Source organism: Erythrolamprus reginae, chromosome 3, assembly GCF_031021105.1.
Source record: "Erythrolamprus reginae isolate rEryReg1 chromosome 3, rEryReg1.hap1, whole genome shotgun sequence".
Lineage (NCBI taxonomy): Eukaryota > Metazoa > Chordata > Lepidosauria > Squamata > Dipsadidae > Erythrolamprus > Erythrolamprus reginae.
Window position 1 is genome coordinate 197,995,922 of NC_091952.1, and position 21,697 is coordinate 198,017,618.

At 38.3% G+C, this 21,697-nt stretch overlaps 1 protein-coding gene across 18 annotated transcripts in view; it reads right to left on the minus strand.

Moving 5' to 3' along the window:
• The window catches only part of PTPRM (protein tyrosine phosphatase receptor type M), a 546,727-nt gene that overhangs the window by 180,923 nt on the left and 344,107 nt on the right, over positions 1–21,697 (minus strand). For 11 of the 18 annotated variants that reach the window (XM_070747555.1, XM_070747560.1, XM_070747557.1 and 8 more), the window contains exons 14-15: positions 20,149–20,223; positions 1,741–1,870 (exon numbers count right to left, since the gene is read on the minus strand). In XM_070747555.1, coding sequence (XP_070603656.1) covers positions 1,741–1,870; positions 20,149–20,223 — 205 coding nt within the window. The remainder of the gene's footprint in view (positions 1–1,740; positions 1,871–20,148; positions 20,224–21,697) is intronic. The other 7 variants (XM_070747559.1, XM_070747564.1, XM_070747563.1 and 4 more) reach the window with 1 other exon arrangement.

Sequence of the window (21,697 nt, forward strand, 5' to 3'; positions counted from 1 at the left end):
CAAAGGAATTAAACTATGTCAAAAACATTTGTATTTGTTTTTATGTATGAAGATACAAAACTCACCCAAGATCCATACATAATACTTGAGGTTTTCTCACAGATGTTCACCTACTTCTGTCTTTAATTTATTTTGATTTCTTTATGAATCTCCTCTGTTGCCTGAATGAAGTGATATAACATACATCTATATCACAGATGTCAAGCTGGCAGCCTATAGCCTGGATAAGTCACACACAGGCCACGCCCACTCCAGCTCCACAAAGGGATAAAAGCAAAGGGGCATTGTGAGTTTGACATCTATGATCTACATGAAAGCTTGCTGAACTGACATACTGTATCATGGCTTGAATAATCCCAATACTTTGCTGTATTTAGGAAAATTTTAAAGACAACCACTGGAAACTTTTTCAATGTAGAAATCCCATTAATCAAGTGTTTTAATGCACCTAACCAATGCACTTAAATATAATCACCTAATAAAAAATATACAATGTACAGTATTTCATAGATTTCATGATGTTTGGCAACAATATTTGTTTCTTTCACATTTGAGATATTTCTATATTGTTTAATACTTCATATGTAGGTGACAAGTCTAGATAGTTCATATTTTTTCCATCTTTCCTGTTTCTTATTAATTAATTATTAATTATATAATTATATATATATATATAAATTATATATATATATATAAATATATATATGATACTGTATAATTGTTTTGGTATTTTTAGTAAGTTTTTTTGTATTTTTGTGGTTTTTTTTAAAAAAACTTGTAATAATAAAATGTTAAAAACCTAAGCGTATTCCAAATTATTATAAAAATACTGATTTCAAAGTTTACCTAATGAAGTATACAACATTCATTTTTTACGTTGCCTTATATAATGTCATTTTTAAATAGTACCTTTAAACCATGTCTTTACATTACTTTGTGAAGTTATTCAAAAGTACTAATGCCTGATATTTCTATAATACTAGTCATAATAATTACTTATCAAGAATAGAGGGTATTGTTGTTTTGCTGTCCTTATAACACTTGCTAAATCTACCCCAACTTATCTCTGGTATTAATATTGTACAATCTTATTTCCTGCCACACCTCCACACCTCCGATAGAAAAATATGAATTTTGAAGGAAAATCAAATAGCAAATTCACACCTGTGCTTTAATTATTTTTAATTTAAATATTTTCTTTTATATGTTGAAGGAATTGTCCATCTGTGAAGAACTATTTTATATCTTCCACTGGATTTCTCTGCAAGTAGTAAAATTAAAATTAAACCAAAGGTTTTGTTTTCTTGCTGTAATTAGTGGAACCTATTGCCATTTTTACCAAGCAATTTTGCAAGATTTCTAGATGAAATTAAACATTCGTCTTACCTTCATGTTACAGCAGAGATACTGATAAATATTATAATGTCATTTGGGTTGATCATATGATATATTCTGATATGCTTATTAAAATTGGGTTATTTCAACATAAGCATTCTAACATTAATTTGCTTACATACTACTATACTATCAAATAAAAATGTCAGTTCTCAGCATTCTTTAAAATCATCCATAAAAGGGATTGGCCAAAAAGTTTGAATAACTTTTATTTAAGAATATACAGGAGATTTATATCTACATGCTCTCACTCACCCCACCCCCCATTATAGGCCAAGGGATGTATGTTTACTGGGCAAAATTAAATAGATAAATTAAGCAAAATAGACTGCAATAACTACTCACCTTTTCTTCATAACTAATACAACTCCAAGAAATATAATGACAAACAGCAAGATTCCTGCAATGATGCCAGCAATTTTAACAGTATGATCTGTTTGCTTCTCTTGTTCAGGATCTGGTTTCCTAGTGGCAGCTAAAATCAATATTTGAAAAGAGAAAAGAAAATAAGACATTGAAGGCTTTGCTTATTAGTTGTTATCATAAAAAGAAAAGTTATGGTGGCTGGCAGACATGAAAACTTTTATTTCTAGAGCCTGCTGTTGTTTATAGAAAATGTAATTACTCCTAATGCCAAAATAAATTTTAGTGCCAACAGCTTACTGCCCTGTTTTCACAAAGCAATTTGTTATATTTCATATTAGAGGTGTTGCCTTCCCAGTTTGTTTTGCTACTTTACTGTAGTTACTGAAACAATAACTACTGTAAGCTTTTATCCAAATTTAATTTGCTGAAATGTATTTTGCAATTTTTAAAATAAATGAAGCACTAATTCCTCAACATATTAGCTTAAACACCTGAAAATGTGAGATAAGCTAATTTAGCATGCATTTTACCAGCAATTGTTTTGTTTTTACACAATAGACTTTTTTGCCTTTGGAAATATAAATCTAGGTCGCATCTGGTGGGCAAATGACTCCTTCTAAGCAATTTATTCATAAAACAGAAAACAGCTGATGATCATACCACTGGCAACTACATTTCCTATCTGTTTAAATGAGATAACCAGTGCCTTACAGCAGCCAATGTCTTAAGCTTTTGTAACCTCCACATTACAAAAACAAAACTGTTCCGCCTATTGCATAATGCAGAATATTAGATACTATGTCTTATGAACATTCCTTTTTATGAAAAATAACGTTAGCATTAATACTGTTAAGGATGCATTATTCAATCCACCATTACAGGACTTCTGATATTTTAATCAAAATGTGGGCAGTATCCATCATTTGAGGCTCCATGTCACCTTTACAAAGCTAGACAAATCATCCAGAACATAAGTCTGATTTATAAGCTTTCTCATTAAATTTCTTGGGAACTGACATGGATGTGAATGAGAAAAGAGTAAAATGTAATTATATTTTAATCTGGAGAACAACAAACAACATAATCAAGGTCTTTCTCTATTCGGATTAAGTGGGAGGGTGGTGGCCATCATTTGTTTAGACAATGTGTTAATGTGTATTTCTGAGATAGATTTTTAAAATTACTCAACATCAAGTGATGTCAGACTTTCAGTGCCATTTGAAAGTTTGGAAACAGAGCAAGATATAAGCATAAATATGTAAACAATATATGAATAAATAAATTCACACTAAAGCAAGGAAGAGTCAGGCTTATAAAATTATTCCTGCTAGCTTATAAGAATGATTTCACAAAGTAATTGAAACCTTAGTTGAACAACTACTATCTATTTTGTGCCTAATAAAAGATTGAACTCATTTTAAATATGCAGATACAAAAAATAAAGCCTTTCTTCACTGGAAAATTCCTGGAACCAATTATATATCAACTTGACAAATGAAGACAATATTGAGGTTGCTAACCAGAAGGATTACTTTTACTTTGATTGTCCAAGTACTTAGTAGTTTCTTACATGGCACATCTCATTTTCAATATGCAGATACAATAAATAAAGCACATTTCAAAATTTTTATCAAGCTTTTTGTCCATGATGAAAAAGAGGAAGCTGGGAAAGTACTGAGAGCCAGACGTTTTATATGTGCCAAATTTGAGGAAATAATGATCTCCATATGGTAATACTTTGCTACTGGGCCACACAAATTTACATTGTCAATGTTTTCACAATGTCAGCAAGCTACAGTTATTTTTACTAGCCTTTTTGCTTTTTTATTTTAATACCTAACTCTGTTCATATCACGCCCTTTGCTGTAACCTGACACAAAGATCAACAATAGAGGAATGTTTATTTTTATTTTTTATTTATTTTATTAGATTTATAGGTCATCCTTTTCCTCGCGGACTGTTGTCCTGTCCTGGAAAAATACAAGAGGAAAACAAGCACAAGCACAAGTCAAACTATTTAAAATCAATTTTAGTTTATCACATTTTCTTTACAGCCTTAGTAGAAACAGAAAAGTTCAACAGTACATAAGGCCGAAAAGACAAGTATTTGCCCCAGCTGTCTCCGAACGCTGAACGCGGAAGTTCGGCTTTGGCGTTCGGCTTCAGGAGACAGCTGGGAAGCGGCGCGGCTGTTTTAAAAGGTCGCAGCCGGCCTGGGGGGCTTCCCAGCAACCTCCCGAACCGAACCCGGGGTTCAGAAAAATTTTGCCTCTTCTTACGAACTTTGTTCGAGTTACGAACCGGCGTTCGGGAGGCTTCTGGGAAGCCCCGCCGCCCGGCTGTCACCTTTTAAAACAGCCGCGCGGCTTCCCAGCAGTCTCCGAACGCCGGTTCGTAACTCGAAAAAAGTTCGTAAGAAGAGGCAAAATTTTTCTGAACCCCGGGTTCGTATCACGAGTTGTTCGTAAGATAAGGGGTTCGTATCTTGAGGTACCACTGTATCAATTTCTTCTTCCTGAGGGAAAAGAAAAAGACCACACCTTTAAGAAACATGCACTCAAATTATTATTCAGAGGGCAGGATCCAAGTAATATCAGTGATAATCCTTCACTCATAATGCTAGTCAAGTTAGAAAAAATGAATGTTATAGTTTTGTGGGACAACTGTACTGTGGTTAGCTGAGAGGATTTGTGTAAAATAAGACTGGATTAAATTGTCAAATAATGGTGTGCGGTTTTTAAAAATTACCTAATTCAAGGGGTTTACTAGAATGAAACAGTGTCTTTAAAATCAAAATTTCTCTTTTTTTGCAATAAGTTATCCTGTGCACTTGCAGTTATGCTGTTGTTGATGCAGAAACTGGGTCAAATGCTAAAGAGTTCAATCAAGACATCAGTTAAAGAAATTAATCTTTGTTTTCATTCAGCTGGCCCTAAATCATAAAAGGCCATACTCAGGACTTATGACTAATAGGGAATTTGGAATATGAAGGTAGAAAAATATTAAAGTGTGGAAGAGAATAAAACGAAGATACAAGCCATAAAAATTATAGTTCTTCCCCAACTCTCTGGGCATTCATTTGTATCCCACTGATACTATTCTGCATGCAGTATTCAGGACTTCAGACAGGGAAGGGAGGAAAGGACTGTGTCAGCACACTAATTTCATGAAATATGTAATATATGTCATGACATATTTGATGCAAGTTGCATTATCTGTGTCATTTCGATGATGATATGTATGATGGCACTGTGGCTTTTAATGGCATGTAACCAGTAAACAGAACTAGTTAGAATAGACCTTATGCCAACAACACTGGAAAACTCTTGAAAAAAATTATTCTCTGGTAGGAGAAATATAATGTTGTAATAGTCTTAAATTTTTTAAATTGATGTATGGAAGCTGGCAATTCTGAATTTTTTGTTTGTTTGGTTTGGATACTCAAAGGCCAAAATGAACAGCTTAAGAAAGAAGCATTTATATACTGTATCTACCAAATGTAAATTTAATTCAGTCTCAGTTAGTTTAGTAGAATGAATTCCATTTATTTTATTATACTTTAACCAGAATACTTTTCTATTTAAATTTAGTTATTTGGTTCACCTGTATGGCCGTACGACTCTAAGCAGTGTAGAAACTTAAAAAGTAAAATAACAACAAAAAAGTAACATCAAAAGCAATTAAAAAGTGAAAAATACTAAAGAAACCTCATAATCTCTAAAGTGTGTGCTTAATTTCTCTCTTAATATATTCGATATGTATTCATAGGCCTTCCCAGTTCCACTGACCAGATAGCAAAGCCTTCTAGAAGATCTGCAAGGTTGGGGCTAATCTGACTAACCTGGGTAAAGATAATCCAAGCAATGGGCGCTCCTGGGTCCAATCAGATGACAACAAGCAACATGCCCTTCATACTGGAATTGATGGGATGGTTAGATATTATTGGAAAGAGCCAGTTCCAATAACCAATTCCATGTAATACTGTATAGGGCTTTACCAGCACCTTGAATTGAACCTGGAAGCATACTGGTAAACAATATAGCTTATAATGCAAAGTAGTACAGGTAGCCTTTGACTTACATCAACAGTTGAGCCCAAAATTTCTGTTGCTGGGTGAGATAGTTGTTAGGTGAATTTTGCTCCAATTTATGACCTCATGGTTAAGGGAATCACTGCAGTTGTAAAGTTAGTAACAAGGTTGTTAAACCATGGCATTCCCATTGATTTTACTTGTTAGATTGCAAAACATAAATGACATGATGCTAGCAGCTAGGACATTGAAACTGTCACAAATATGGGTTAATTGCCAAGCATTTGAATTTTGATCATGTGACATGGTTGTAAGTGTGAAAAATGACAAAAAACCACCTGCCATTGTAACTTTGAATGATTACTAAATGAGCAATTGTAATTGAGACTATCTATAATGTCTACTGATCTAAGTGTGCTTGTAACTCTCTGTGCCGCCATATTTTGTACCAGTGATGCTTCCAGATTCTTCAAGGGCAGCAACACATAGTGTTAAATCAATCCATGTGGCAGATGACTGAGCATGACATTTCCTGGTCCAGGAATGGTCACAACTGGTGCACAACCTGAAGCCATCGAAATAGAGATGAACACTGCCTATATGGCTGGCAAAGATTAGCGTAGTAAAATATTTAGGAGTTCCTTTATCTTTACCATCAGACAAGGAAGACGAGGAATCCCGTCACTTTCTGGACAGAATTCAATCAAAACCTGTGCTGTTTAAAAGTAAAAATAAAAGCTTTCGATTTGTCCCAAAAATGGAATCCTTTTCTGTTATAATTTAAGAATACTTTTTTTTAATGCAAGATTCTAGTAAGATTTCCTTTCCTGTTTTCCTGACAAAATGCACAAACGTCCCTTTGAACATTTCCTATTTTTACAAATCTTGTATTTATTCTATATTTATCAATTTTTACCACTGTATCCTGATTTTAATTTTTTTTTAATGTAAGACTTTAATAAACTTTTATCTAATATCTTCCCCAGAATCATCTGGGATTACTCTAAATCTCAAATAAAATTCCTTCTTTTCCAATTCCAATAGAGCCATATTATCTAGTTCAATGATGGCAAACTTTTTTTCCCTTGGGGGCCAAAAAGGTGCACGCGATAGTGTGCGTGCCAAAACTCATAATGCAATGCCCTCCCCCATGCATGCATGCACAACCCCGCTGTGCTGCCCTCACTGAAACCTCTAGACTTGCAGAAGGCCCATTGGGCAATTTTTTGCCCTCCCAGGTTTCAGAAAAGCTTCCCAAGCCTATGGATGGTGAAAAAGAAACCCAACAGGCTTACTGAAAGTTGGGAAATGAACTTTCTGTAGGCCCATTGTGCCATTTTTCACCTTATCTAGGTTTCAAAAAAGCCTCCTGAAGCCTGGAGATGGCAAAAAACAGACCCAATAGACCTACCAGAAGTTGGTTTATGAACTTCTGGTAGGCCCATCGGGTCCATTTTTAGCGATTCACAGGCTCCAGAGGGATTCCTAAAGCATGGGGAGGATGAAAACGGCTCCCCTCCCCCCGGGATGCCCAAAATCAGCTGGCCTGTGCGGTGGAACTGACAGGGGAGCACTTCACGTGCCGTCAAATATGACTGATGTGCCATCTGTGGCATGTGTGCCATAAGATCCCTATCACAGATCTAGCTCTTTTCAACCTTCTGTCTGTAACTTCTATCTTATCCTCCCAAATTTCAAGATAATGAATTATTATATGTCTGCTTTGCTATTATGGCAGGAAAACTACCAATCTTGCCAGAAATGGATAAAAGAGAAAAAAAGTGCAGAAAAAAAGAATGGAAGAGATGAAAATCTATAAATATTGCGAGAACTTAATATAGCTGATGACCACCTATTTTCCAGGGCCAGTCAGACCACTTTTTCTGTTACTAGCAGCAGCAAAATATTTTCTAATTCAACCTCTTGCAAAATTGGAAATACCAGAACAGCATATTTCAGCAACACTATATAATCTCTTAAACTTCTGGAGCAATATTTTAATGAAAATGTACACAATACAGACAATAAAAAAATGTGCAAATGTGCAAATCCACATAAATTAATTCATTTTTTTGGTTAATGTATTTTGGCAAAAAGCTGATGGCATGATTTACCTTTTTATTCCATTTGTATAAGATAAATATTCTGACATGCTATTGAAAATTGTGCGTAACCTAATAACTTAGTATTGTAAATTCTTCCACGTGCACAGATTCCTTGTATTGTATTCTTACCATTGAACTTTTTATCTACATTGTTACTTAAAAAAATTGATAAAGAAGACAACATGTTCTCTAACCTGACATGTAAGAAACAGGGAGCATAGTGGTATATTATAAATAATCTCATGCATATTAATCCTGTCAAAAGGACAATTATTTCAGTTCACAAGATATTAACAAGATATGTCATCAGGTCTTCATCAGATGTCTGCTAGGATCTCTATTTTATTAAAAAATATCGCTGGAAGTTGGTTAACTATCTGATTACAAAGAAGTCACCAAGCCATCTCTAGATGTGATTATTTATGTTCCCTATCTATTAAGAGTAAGTAAAATGTTTTATTGAGAAAGTCTCTAGACCATTTCAGCTTTCTGTTAAGGAAAGAATAAAAGGATGATAAAAGTCCCTTATATTTTGAATCCTAGCATAGAACTATTTGGAGCGGGAGTCACTGCTCACAGTCACTCATGCCCTCATCACCTCGAGGCTCGACTACTGTAATGCTCTTTACATGGGGCTACCTTTGAAAAGTGTTCAGAAACTTCAGATCGTGCAGAATGCAGCTGCGAGAGCAATCATGGGCTTCTCTAAATATGCGCATGTCACACCAACACTCCGCAGTCTGCATTGGTTACCGATCAGTTTCCGGTCACAATTCAAAGTGTTGGTTATGACCTATAAAGCCCTTCATGGCACCGGGCCAGATTATCTCAGGGACTGCCTTCTGCCGCACAAATCCCAGCGACCAGTTAGGTCCCACAGAGTGGGCCTTCTCCGGGTCCCGTCAACTAAACAATGTCGGTTGCTGGGGCCCAGGGGGGAGAGCCTTCTCTGTGGCAGCCCCGGCCCTCTGGAACCAACTCCCCCCAGAGATTAGAATAGCTCCCACCCTCCTTGCCTTTCGTAAGCTCCTCAAAACCCACCTCTACCGTCAGGCATGGGGGAATTAAGATAATCTTTCCCCCTAGGCTTCTACAATTTATGCATGGTATGTTTGTATGTATGATTGGTTTTATAACAAGGGTTTTTAGCTGTTGTAGTATTGGATTTTTTACATTGTTTCTTGTCACTGTTATTAGCTGCCCCGAGTCCATGGAGAGGGGCGGCATACAAATCCAATAAATAATAATAATAATAATAATAATAATAATAATAATAACAACAACAACAACAACAACAACTAAATGCTGCTCTAAAGGGAGTTGTCTGCTTCCTTTTCGTTGTGAAATATACATTGATACAGTGGAACCCCGACATACGAAATTAATTGGTTCCGGAAGGAACCTCGTATGTCGAAGAGCTCGTAGGTCGAAGCATTGTTTCCCATAGGAAACAATGGAAAAGTGATTAATGCGTGCAAGCCCGAGGGCTGAGGGGAAAAGACGTCGGCTGAGGGGTGCCCAGTGCTTCGGAGCCGGCATGGGGGGGCTTTCCATGCTGGCTCCGATCTTTTCAGACAAGCGCGCCGATTCTCCGCTCACTCCGGGTGAGCGGCGAATCGGCGCATCTGTTTAAAAAGATCGTAGCCCGCATGGAAAATCCCCCCATGCCAGCTACGAGCTTTTCAGACAAGCGTGCCGATTCTCCGCTCACTCCGGGTGAGCGGCGAATCGGTGCATCTGTTTAAAAAGATTGTAGCCGGCATGGAAAATCCCCCCATGCCAGCTACGAGCTTTTCAGACAAGCGCGCCGATTCTCCGCTCACTCCGGGTGAGCGGCGAATCGGCGCATCTGTTTAAAAAGATTGTAGCCGGCATGGAAAATCCCCCCATGCCAGCTACGAGCTTTTCAGACAAGCGCGCCGATTCTCCGCTCACTCCGGGTGAGCGGCGAATCGGCGCATCTGTTTAAAAAGATTGTAGCCGGCATGGAAAATCCCCCCATGCCAGCTACGAGCTTTTCAGACAAGCGCGCCGATTCTCCGCTCACTCCGGGTGAGCGGCGAATCGGCGCATCTGTTTAAAAAGATTGTAGCCGACATGGAAAATCCCCCCATGCCAGCTACGAGCTTTTCAGACAAGCGCGCCGATTCTCCGCTCACTCCGGGTGAACGGCGAATCGGCGCATCTGTTTAAAAAGATTGTAGCCGGCATGGAACATCCCCCCATGCCAGCTACGAGCTTTTCAGACAAGCGCGCCGATTCTCCGCTCACTCCGGGTGAGCGGCGAATCGGCGCATCTGTTTAAAAAGATTGTAGCCGGCATGGAAAATCCCCCCATGCCAGCTACGAGCTTTTCAGACAGGCGCGCCGATTCTCCGCTCACTCCAGGTGAGCGGCGAATCGGCGCATCTGTTTAAAAAGATCGTAGCCGGCATGGAACATCCCCCCATGCCGGCTACGAGCTTTTCAGACAGGCGCGCCGATTCTCCGCTCACTGCTAAAAGCGGAGAATCGGCACGCCTGTCTGAAAAGATCGCCGCCGGTCCGGTGGGGTTTTGCAGCAACCTCCGAGCCCAGGTTGCTCGGAGGTTGCTGCAAAACCCCACCAGACCGGCGGCGATCTTTTCAGACAGGCGCGCTTTCTCTAAAGGGCGGAGAAAGCCCTCTCTCGCAGCCTCCTGGCTGGGAGCACTTTCGCTGCGAGAGAGGGCTTTCTCCGTCCCTTTCGGGAAAGCCCTCTCTCGCAGTGAAAGTGCTCCCAGCCAGGGAGAGCGTTCAGATCCCCCCACCCCCAGCAGAAAGCGTTCAGATCCCCCCACCCCCAGCAGAAGCCAAGGACTCACCAAGCGCTGGATACGAACGGAGAAGAGCCAGGCTGGTTTGCTTTGCAGAGCCGAATAAAGCGTCACGCCCCCCTGACGCTTTTGGCGGCAAAAGAGCCCAGCATCGCTTCGGAAGCCGCCGAAAGCGTCAGAGGGGCGTGACGCTTTATTCGGCTCTGCATCAGCTCGGAAGCAAAGCAAGCCAGGCCGGCTCTTCTCGGCTCGTATCCCGAATGGAAGCTCGTGAGTCGAGCAAAAATTTCTCTACTCTCCCAGCTCGTATCTCGAGTAGCTCGTAAGTAGAGCTGCTCGTATGTCGGGGTTCCACTGTATATCATTTTCTCTATAAGTATTTTAATATTTAATATGTATTCAATAAGGCGCTGTGAAGCAGTATATAAGTCTAAGCACTATTGCTAAAATCATTTGGGACAATTTTGCTCTGATTTGTGCGTATTGTCTCTGAACTCTAAAGAAGCTATCAGCTGGTTAGCAGAGTTCAATAGGATATGAAAATCTTTCAGTACATTTCTTTTGATGATGACAAACATATCTCCCATATAGTGCTAGTGAAATGTAGGTTTTAAAATGCAGGGCTGTTTCTGCAATGACTCCTCCAACATCCCTTTTATTTGCTCAGACATTTCTATTTTAAACGTGAAGAAAGTATACGATGACCGTATTTGTCTCCTCGTTTGGTTGTTCAGGTTGTTCTCTTCTTCAAGTTTTCTATTTATTACTTCATATGCTAAGTAGAGAGGGGGGGAGGGAGGTAAATAGGGACACCATGTCAAAAGAGACCGTCAAGAGCAACATTTAAACCTTGTAGTCAAAAATTTTGTGAATGATGTGACCTTGCCATTCAAGGGTGGAGTCAAGAAGCTTAAGCATTGTGCCAGACAATTAGTCAGGTTGTAGGCAGGAGAATCCCATTGTGCTACAATAGATCTGAGATTGTGAATTCTAAAACCGTTTACTACCGGTTTCACGTTTGTGCACGACACATCTGTGCGCAGGCGAATAGAACTTCCCACCACCGATGCTACCGGACCCAGGGGAAGAGCCTTCTCTGTGGCGGCCCCGGCCCTCTGGAACCAACTCCCCCCAGAGATTAGAATTGCCCCCACACTCCTTGCCTTTCGTAAGCTACTTAAAACCCACCTCTGCTGCCAGGCATGGGGGAATTGAGATACCCTTTCCCCCTAGGCCTTTACAATTTTATGCATGGTATGTCTGTATGTATGTTTGGTTTTTTTATTATAATGGGTTTTAATTGTTTTTAGTATTGGATTATTGTTATACGCTGTCTTATTATTGCTGTTAGCCGCCCCGAGTCTCCGAAGAGGGGCGGCATACAAATCCAATCAATCAATCAATCAATCATAAATAAATAAATAAATAAATAAACCAGGCCAAACCAGGAGCAATTCACTCAACTGAGAGGAATTCCTATTTTGTGTAACTTGGAGAGTCCATAAAGTCTCTCCGGGGCAGCATCTGTTCCTCTCATTTTCCATCATTCCTTTCCCGTTATACAGTTGTTTTGTTTAAGCTGAGATAAACATTCAATTGTGTGACCATTATTCTCATCTCTGATTTCTTTGCTGGTGTATAGGCTGAGGAATCTCTGAGGATAGTAAAAGTCTTCCTTTAATAATCTTTGTGGTTCATCCCCACCAATGAGTGCTGGTAAAATAATAATGTCCTCATCTTGTTTTAGGGCTTTTATGATGCCTGTCTCCACTGGCCTGGGTGTATTGTTTAATTTATGTGTGACCAGTATTGTCAATATTTTTTGTCCAATAGCATGATTTTCTGGCTCTTCTATCTCTACTTTCTTGAATGGAGATTCTAACTCTGTTATGAATTCTCTTGTGATGTCTCGCATGTTAAACTCCTCATTTGTGTTCAAATATTGTAATTTGTATTTTCTTTTGTATAATGATGTGCTGCATCTCCCTATATTTCCCCCCTCTCTTCTCATGTTTGCATGTACGAGTGCACTAAAAAGCATGAGACAGTTTCCATACGCTCTGCTCTAATTCATGTGACCAGGAGGGAGGTGAATTCATCATTATTCTGATCGGTCATCATTATTTTGAACCCAATGACTTTTCCCCCAACATTGCAGAGACATTTTTCTGGAGTCTTTTCTTGCCACCTTTATCTGGATCCAATGAATTTTCAATACATTTTTCAACAAGTTCTCTGGCCAAACTAATTTTTGCCACATTACGAACAATTTTCAGATTTATCCTGATAATGATTAAATACAGTGTTAATCTTTTTTATGTAAATTATTTCCAAAATTCTACTGGATCAGAAATAATGAATAAAGTGCCTTTCTATTTCCCCTTTTACTTTTGTGGTAGGCTTACAAAATGCCTATTGCTAACAATAGAGTGGTACCTCTACTTATGAACTTAATTCATTCCGAGACCAGGTTCTTAAGTAGAAAAGTTTGTAAGAAGAAGCAATTTTTCCCATAGGAATCAATGTAAAAACAAATAATGGGTGTGATTGGGGAAACCACAGGGAGGGTGGAAGCCTGTTTCCTCCCAGATTCCTAGAGAGGCCCCACGGAGGCTTCTCCCTGCCTTTTCTGGTTACACTTTCAGAGGCTCGGGTTTGTAAGTGGAAAATGGTTCTTGAGAAGAGGCAAAAAAATCTTGAACACCCGGTTCTTATCTAGAAAAGTTGGTAAGTAGAGGCATTCTTAGGTAGAGGTACCACTGTATCTGGTTATAATAAAAATCCCTCTTTAATGAAAGACAGGTTTGGAACTCTTGACATTCAGGCTAACTGTAATTAGGATGAATAAAAACACCATATCCCTTTATTGCATTTTTCACAATAAAATAGTGATAAAATAATCCACATAATTGTCAAGATTTATCACATTGATTTATCAGTTCTTCATTTTACTTCGCAAACAACTGAGAATGGGTTATTTTACTATTTATGGGGTTGTTGCCAGCAGAAGATATACTATTCCTAATATTCTTCTGAATTATTCACTAACTGCAGCTATTTAGTTTATATTTATTTGTGCTGTATATGAATAAATATACTTATTTTGGGAAAGTTATTTGACCCAGTGGTTCTTGGGTTTCTGTTTGTTTGTTTGTTTGTTTTTGCGATGGGGTAGGATGGGAACATAAAGAGCAATTCTTGGACAAGAGAGAAAAGAAACAACTCAACTTATTGCAACTCTATATCCTCTTAGCATTTTCTTGTAACTATACTGTTCTACAGATGAAACAGCCACTACAGAAATGACAAATACAACACATAAAAGAACAAAAAAGGGCAATAAATCACTAGTGACACTATGGCCTATTAAAATGCATTCAGCTGGTGTTGCAAAAAGAAGCACATTTTCTATTCACTTTACATTCTGATCTATAGAATACAGAGACTAAGAATCTTTTTGGGGGGCGGGGAGGGGGAATCAATGCATGCAACAAATGCCGGAGTTCTAATGAAGCAGATATACAGGTAATAAGGTTGGTGATAGAGCCAGGTTTTACAATTGATGGGGCCCGTCAGTGGCAGATTTTATCTAAACATAAATTCTACCGATGACGGCTGCGCCATAATTTTCCATGTATGTTTATTTGTTTGTCTGTTTGTAGTAAATGCATACTATAGGCAATTTCTGACTTAAGAAGATCCAACTTAAATTCACAAATTACTCAAGACCCACCTTTGTCGCCAGGCATGGGGGAGTTAGGATATTCCTTCCCCTAGACCATTACAAGTTATGTATGGTATGTTTGTGTATATGTTTGGTTTTTATAATAAGGGTTTTTAGTTGTTTTATTAAATTGGATTGTTACATGTTGTTTTTTATCATTGTTGTTAGCTGCCCCGAGTCTGCGGAGAGGGGCGGCGTACAAATCCAATAAATAAATAAATAAATAAATAACTTAAGAACAACCTCTAGATACAAACAGGCTACCTATTACTAAAAGTAGCAGCTGGCATTCTCTTTCCTTGAGCAAATGAACTGCTGAAGCCATGCAATGTTTTCAGGAACTGCTGAAGTGGCAGCTTTTTAAATATACAGCCTGTTTCCAAAAGTTTGTGAAAAGCACTTCATTCATGTTTAATAGTTATATCAGTTCAAGAAATGACAACACCAACTAGAGCTGCAGTGGTTAGAATGCAGTACTGTACTACAGGCTACTTCTGCTGACTGCCGGCTGCCTACGATTTGGCACTTTGAATCCTACCAGGCTCAAGATTGACTCAGCCTTCGGTAAAATGAAGACCCAGATTGTTTGGGGACAACATGCTGATTCTGTAAACCACTTAGAGAGGGCTGTAAAAGCACTGTGAAGCCATATATATCTAAGTGCTATTGCTATTGTTAGTAAATCCATTTATAAGTACAAGTTCCATCTTACAGACAGCGATAGGAACATAACTCATTCTTAATCCAGGACTGTATATAGCCAATTTAATGGACTCGCAATACCCTGAGAGGGCCCATGCTTTGGCCTTTAGGTTAAATCCCTTTGGTCACTGGGGAAGGCTGTATGGGGCGGAAAAAAGGGGCTAACAGTAACTGCGTGATCTCCTTTAGGGCATCTTTTGGAAGGTCATGGGTTGACCCTCACCAGGAGCCCAAGGCCCAAGGTGATTGGGGAGAAGGTGTCCTTGGGTCTCATCTGCTGCAAGCCTACAGGCGACAAGCCAGATGGAGCCTTCCCACATACCTTGGGCATGGCTAAGAGCAAGGAAGGTCAAGGGCATCATTCCTTTACTCAGCAAGAAGCTTTGCCCATTGTTGCCCAAGAATGTTTGAACGTGAGTTCCGCCCCATATAGCCTTCCCCAGTGACCAAAGGGATTTAATCAAATTGACCTAGTCCTAGCGAAATGATTCTGCAAAGCACCCCCTAACCATTCCTTTCCCCATTCACCCCCAGTGTGAAGTAGGTGAAAAAACGGCTGAAACTTAAATGCATTCCAGTTGCAAAAAATTCCAAGGTGGGGGGAAATGATATCCCCCCATCAGCAGCTATAAGGGCATGGACCAACATTGAGAAGCCATACAGAAGAACCGTTAGAGAAGGGGAAATGGGAGTGGGCCAGAGGGTAACCTTCTTGCCCATCTCAGGAGGAAAGAAGGGAGGGGAAGAGGAGGGAGGGAGGAAGAACGCCTAAGATTCACCTCTACAGGTCCAGATTTAAATTAATGAAGTGACCCATAAATCCCAGCTCTAAGGTCCTTATTCCGGCATCCGTTGCAACTGGAAAGATGCCCAAGGAGCAAATCACACAGCATAAAAATTAGATTGATTGAGCATGAAATAGAACATATGTCCTCCTCCATCCCCATTGTATTTAGGATGGGCAAGAATTTGGTAGGCCAAAAAGAGAAAAATACAAAACAAAGCCCTTAGGACAAGACTGCTGCATGCGTATCACATCCTCCCTTCCCCACAGCAATACCACTACTGATGTCCAACCTCTCCTACCATCTACCTTCATCTACTATACTTGGATTTTATATGTTCTTATTCCCCAAAAGAATTATCTTTGGAACAACTATATTTCAATCTACATCTGGTTTAAAATAGCCCCATTTCACTCTGTATCTGTACAACATCCATGTTTCACTTTAAATGAAACTGCGGAAAACAGTTGTTCCATGAAAAGAGTAATTCATGCATGACCTGTTTTACACATCCCAAATTTGTACCATTTTTTTTTACTACATGTGGCTAATTGATGCTATCTGCCACTCCTTCATGCAGAAAATTCACTCTAATATACAAGAGAATAAGAGCGTTGGAGCAAGGAAATAGTGGTACAGATGCACATATATTCTGAAAAATCAGTTTCAATGGAGTAAAGTGATTTTCTACTTGGCATCAGACATTCTACTTATGAAATGTGGAAATTTGTTTTAACTTATCCAAAATATTCGAGGATGCAAATAAATTTTCCAACTTAAACACTTAACTTAAATAGAAACAGTACAATAAAATATGTTATTCACTTGCTGCAAAGTGAGCAATCTAGGGTATGTGAATTATTTTTCTATTTGGGAATAGTCCTGAGTTATTTTTCTATTTGGGAATAGTCCTCGGAGATGGATGGCATATAAATCCAATAAACTGAAACTTAATATGTGGTAGTTGGTACTGAAAACAAGAGTAGAAAAAGCCCATGAGCTTTTCTCTCTAATGGTATCTTTTTCCTCTTTTTTTGACAACCTCAACTCTTTTTTCTCAAGCAGTAGAGAAGGGACTCAGGATGCTAGTCTTTTAATCCGAAGTATATGTGGCAGTTGTTTTTTGAGCAAACATCTCTTTAAATTAGTGCTTCTCAAATGTTTCCTTCATTATTAAAAAATACTTATCAGAAAATCTTTTTTACACTTACCCAAAGGTTCTTATTTAAATATTCCTACTGTCTTTGGGTAATGCGTTTGTGTATTGATAGCCAAAGAAAATCCACTTTTACCCAATTTGAATAATTTATTCAGGCTTCATAAACTCTGCTTTAAATTACCTGGAACCTATTATATAAACTGAAAACTAAATGATTAGTGCCAAAAAAAAATGCAGTCCCCTTTCCCTTGTTTTTGTTGAAGAAGTTGTGTGTGTGCGTGTTTGATACATACAGAATATAGTTGTCGGCTATGAATAAATTAACTGCCTTGTAATGGCCCTGGGTTGGGCCTAGAGGCGAAAAGGAGCTGTGACGTTCCTTCAATATACCAGGGTGATCTGACATAAATAAAAAACAAAAGAAACATATAGCCCCTCCCTGGTACAGAGCTGAAGGGATCAGGTCTGGTGGCTCAGCTGTTAATTCTCTGCCTTACAAGGCAGAAGCTGCTGGATCAAATTCCAGTAAGGGTGTGGCTAGCTAATGAGGCCAGAACAAGGCCGAAATGATGGTGCCATCCTCGCCTCCCTTAATTTTAAAATTTCAGCTAGGATAGATCTATTTCGGCCTTATTTTGGCCTCATCAGCTAGCCATACCCACACTATATATATAGTGTATATAAGCATATTTATTAAAACATAGACCTATGATGGCGAATCTATGGCATGCGTGCCATATCTGTGTGCACACGAGCTGTTGCCCTAGCTCAGCTTCAGTGTGCATGCGTGTGCCAGTCAGCTGATTTTAGGCTGGCCCCACACACACTGCCCCTCCCCTCCCAGAAGTCTCCATGCAGTCCGTTTGGCATGCCAGGTAAGTACAGGGCTCGCACAGAAGCTTGGAGAGGAAGTTCTGAGAGGAGGCCTCCAGAAGGCCTCGGGGAGTGGGGGAGGCCATTATTACCCTCCCTAGATTCCAAGAAAGTCTCTGGAGCCTGGGAAGGATGAAAAATGAGCCTACCAGGCCCACCGGAAGTCAGGAAATGGGCCATTTCCAGCCTCCAGAGGCTTCAAGGTGACCTGCTAGGCCCAAAATGGGGCATGGGGGAGGTTTCGTGCACACATGCGTGAAGGAACCTGGGGGGTTGCAGATGCATGCAAATCGGGTGGGACAGTGCATGGGGTTGCATGTGCATGCGCAGGGATGGGGAGTGCGTGGAGGACATTGAATTATGGGTGTGGGCACACACATATATGCTTTTGGTACCCAAGGGAGAAAAGGTTCGCCATCACTGGCATATACCAAAGATCAATCCAAATTATTTGCCAGATATTGAAGGTATTTGCAAAAATTCTAAACAATATCACTCTTAATATTTTTTGTTTGTTAAAATAATGAATTTTTAAAATGAAAAATGGGTTGATGGATTTAATATTATTTATACATGATTTAATAAATATTCTATCAATGCATCAATTTTAATTTCTAAAAGCAGTAATGGGTCTTGAAAACAGAAAGTTTAAGAAACTTTGATATTTTTGCCAAACAGTTCAACTGATAATTTGGACATTCTTTATTAAATAGATTTAATAAATATATTGCTATTATTTAAACACATAATAAATGCCTTCAAGCAGGATAGAAATATATATTTAAACATGAGGGAAAAATGCTTACATTAGCATTTATCATAATTTGAATATGTATTAAGAAATACCTTCAGCTAGCAAGCATTTTAACATACTTTATATTTTCTATTCTGTTTTGGATTTTTCAGGTACCCTCAAGTAATTTAAAAACTATACATATTGTGATAATTCAGCATTTTATATTTTTAACAAATCTATTATATTTCTAAAGTCAGAAAAAGTATCCTAAACATCATTTTTATTTTTATTTTTTCCCAATTCCCATGGGATTGGGGGCTAACTGTCTGTCTGTCTGTCGTGTAAACATATAAGCAGGTAGCTTGAAGGGAAAAGCAATTGAAATATGATTTCAATGAAGGATTTTATTTTGCAAAGCAATTGTGCAAAAAGTAATAGTGATGAAATGCATCACCACATAACACTGTTTGTGGCAAACACCACTCACTATTAATAGAAATTAATGAACGTTTAAACTGGGATACATTTTCCTTTTTACAGAAAGGAAAATTTCAAAAGTAAGAGATTCTAGAAAAAAATTAGCTCTGCCCATGGTCAAATATAATCAAAGAATGGACAAATGATTTTAATCACATTATACTGTTATTGCATGATATAAATTACATGCTTTACATTGTTTGAATCATGATGCGGCTGATGCATGTTACATTGTGGATTGTTGTGGATTTCTATGGTTCTTTTTATACTATCCTATAGCTATAGTAGTTACTGTACTAGAGCTTTTACATTTGTTTGTAAGTCATATTTTATAGTGAAGCCTTATATGTAAATCTATCCAACTGCAACTAACAAATTGGATTAGTGTTGTCTGTGCCATTCCTATTTTATATATACAGGTTACAATAGACCTTTGTCTATTTCCCCCCCAAAGAGCCTGCAATAAGACTCGACTAATGGGTCAGGGAAATGGAACAGAATATAACAGAATATAGATCAAATAGAAAGATAATTTCTGTTTCATTGTTCATTAGATCCTTCTTTCCTAGAAATTCCATCCCATTCAACATATTTCCAAGAAACACAGACACAAAGAAAAAGAAATTCAGCATCTACTTTCCCAATATGTGAATGGCTTTTTAATTTCAAGTTTGTATATGTATGTATGACAAAGCCCTGAAGTATGTATAAGCTGCTGGAATGTCAGGCAAATGAAATTATTTACAGTATTAGGCTTTAAAGGAATTAACCCAATGTCCAAACACACAATGAAACATGCAGCCCAATTGTTTGCAACCATGAATAGGTGTTCAACTTTTCAATATCTAGCAAATGATCAACAAGATGTAAAAGTTGTTATAAAAGTTCTATAGTGTAATAAACCAGCGACAAGCAAAGAATGATGAAGATGTAAAGAAAACAAGTAAAAATAGAGAAAGGTGGAAATGGTAAGATGACTTGTCTGTACTTGAATGTCTGACCTGTTAGTTGATCGTCACCTGCAGCAGGGGCGATGCGAATGTATGGTGTTGTAAGCTGAGTCACGATTATCGCAGCTAAGGCAAAGGAAGATTTCCAGGTCAGCATGCATGGGAAAAAAAAGCCAGACTGAAGCTAAGCTAGCAAGAAAAAAATTGTTCCATTTTAATTGTCTTAAAGAAAGGAAGGAAGGGAGGGAGGGAGAGAGAAAAGGAAGGAAGGGTGGAAGGAAGAAGGGAGGGAGCGAGGGAGAAAAGGAAGGAAGGATGTAAGGAAGAAGGGAGGGAGGAAGGGAAAGAGGAAGGGAAGGAAAGAAGGTAGTTGTTAGGAATGATTTACACTAATTAATTTCTTCATGTAACTGAAAAATGTCTGAGTACACAATCACGTGAATAAAGGTTAATGTGAATTGAAATAACTGAAGTCTACACGCAATATTTTTGTATTGTCATAGCTGCTGTAAAAAGGTAATCACAAATTTCAGTATGTCTATTGAATAACTAAAAGTGTCATTCATTCTTCACTCATATTTGTTCATTCAATTATACAGAACCATATATTGCAACAAAGTAAACCATGTTCTGATGTTCTTTGAATACCTTTGAATACCTATGTGTACTACCCGGATCTATCAGAAGAAAGGCAGAAACTCAATGAATAAATAAAATAATAATAATGAAGCACAAAATATAAAAATATATAGGAAATACTATATTTTATTTTCTGGTTGGATTAATACAAACTGAATAAATCCATAAAGTTCCTTAAAACACCAGCAGAAAGGGAGTAGTTACACCCATGTTCATTACTATATGAATATTCATAAATTCAGTGGTTTTTATCCTATATACACTTCTTGTTTAAAAAAAGTATGTTTTCTATGTTAAAAAATATTATGAACAATGTCCCACTTTGAAAACTTAGTTGTATCTTAAGTTAGAAATGTTAAACCCTACAGATAGTCCTTGCTTTGCAATTATTTGTTCAGCTGCCTTTCCTAAGCTCCTTAAAACCCACCTCTGTCGTCAGGCATGGGGGAATTGAGACTTTCCTTCTCCCTAGGCTTATAAAATTTATGCATGGTATGTTAGTATGTATGATTGTTTTCTAAATTGGGGTTTTAAATTAACTTAAACTTAAATATTAGATTTGTTTACATTGTATTATTGCTGCTGTTAGCCGCCCCGAGTCTGCGGAGAGGGGCGGCATACAAATCTGATTAATAAATAAATAAATAAACAGAAGTTATGATTGTGCTGAATGAAGGAATTTCTAACTATTCCCCAAAGTTAAAGTCATTGCAGCATCCCAACAGATCACAGACATAAATCAAAATTTGAGGGCTTCACAATCCGTTTATAATATAACAAGGGCACCTAATCTCTCTCCCCCCTCATATCTATGTCCTAGCTGAAGACTTTCATTGTCTTCAGGGTTTCACTGCTGACCAAATATGTCTGGCCTGGCCCTTTGCTAGGCAGCCGCTGATCTCATCAGGCTTTCTGGTCCAGATCATGTATGGCGGTTTCCTGCTGAAACCTGAGATAGATG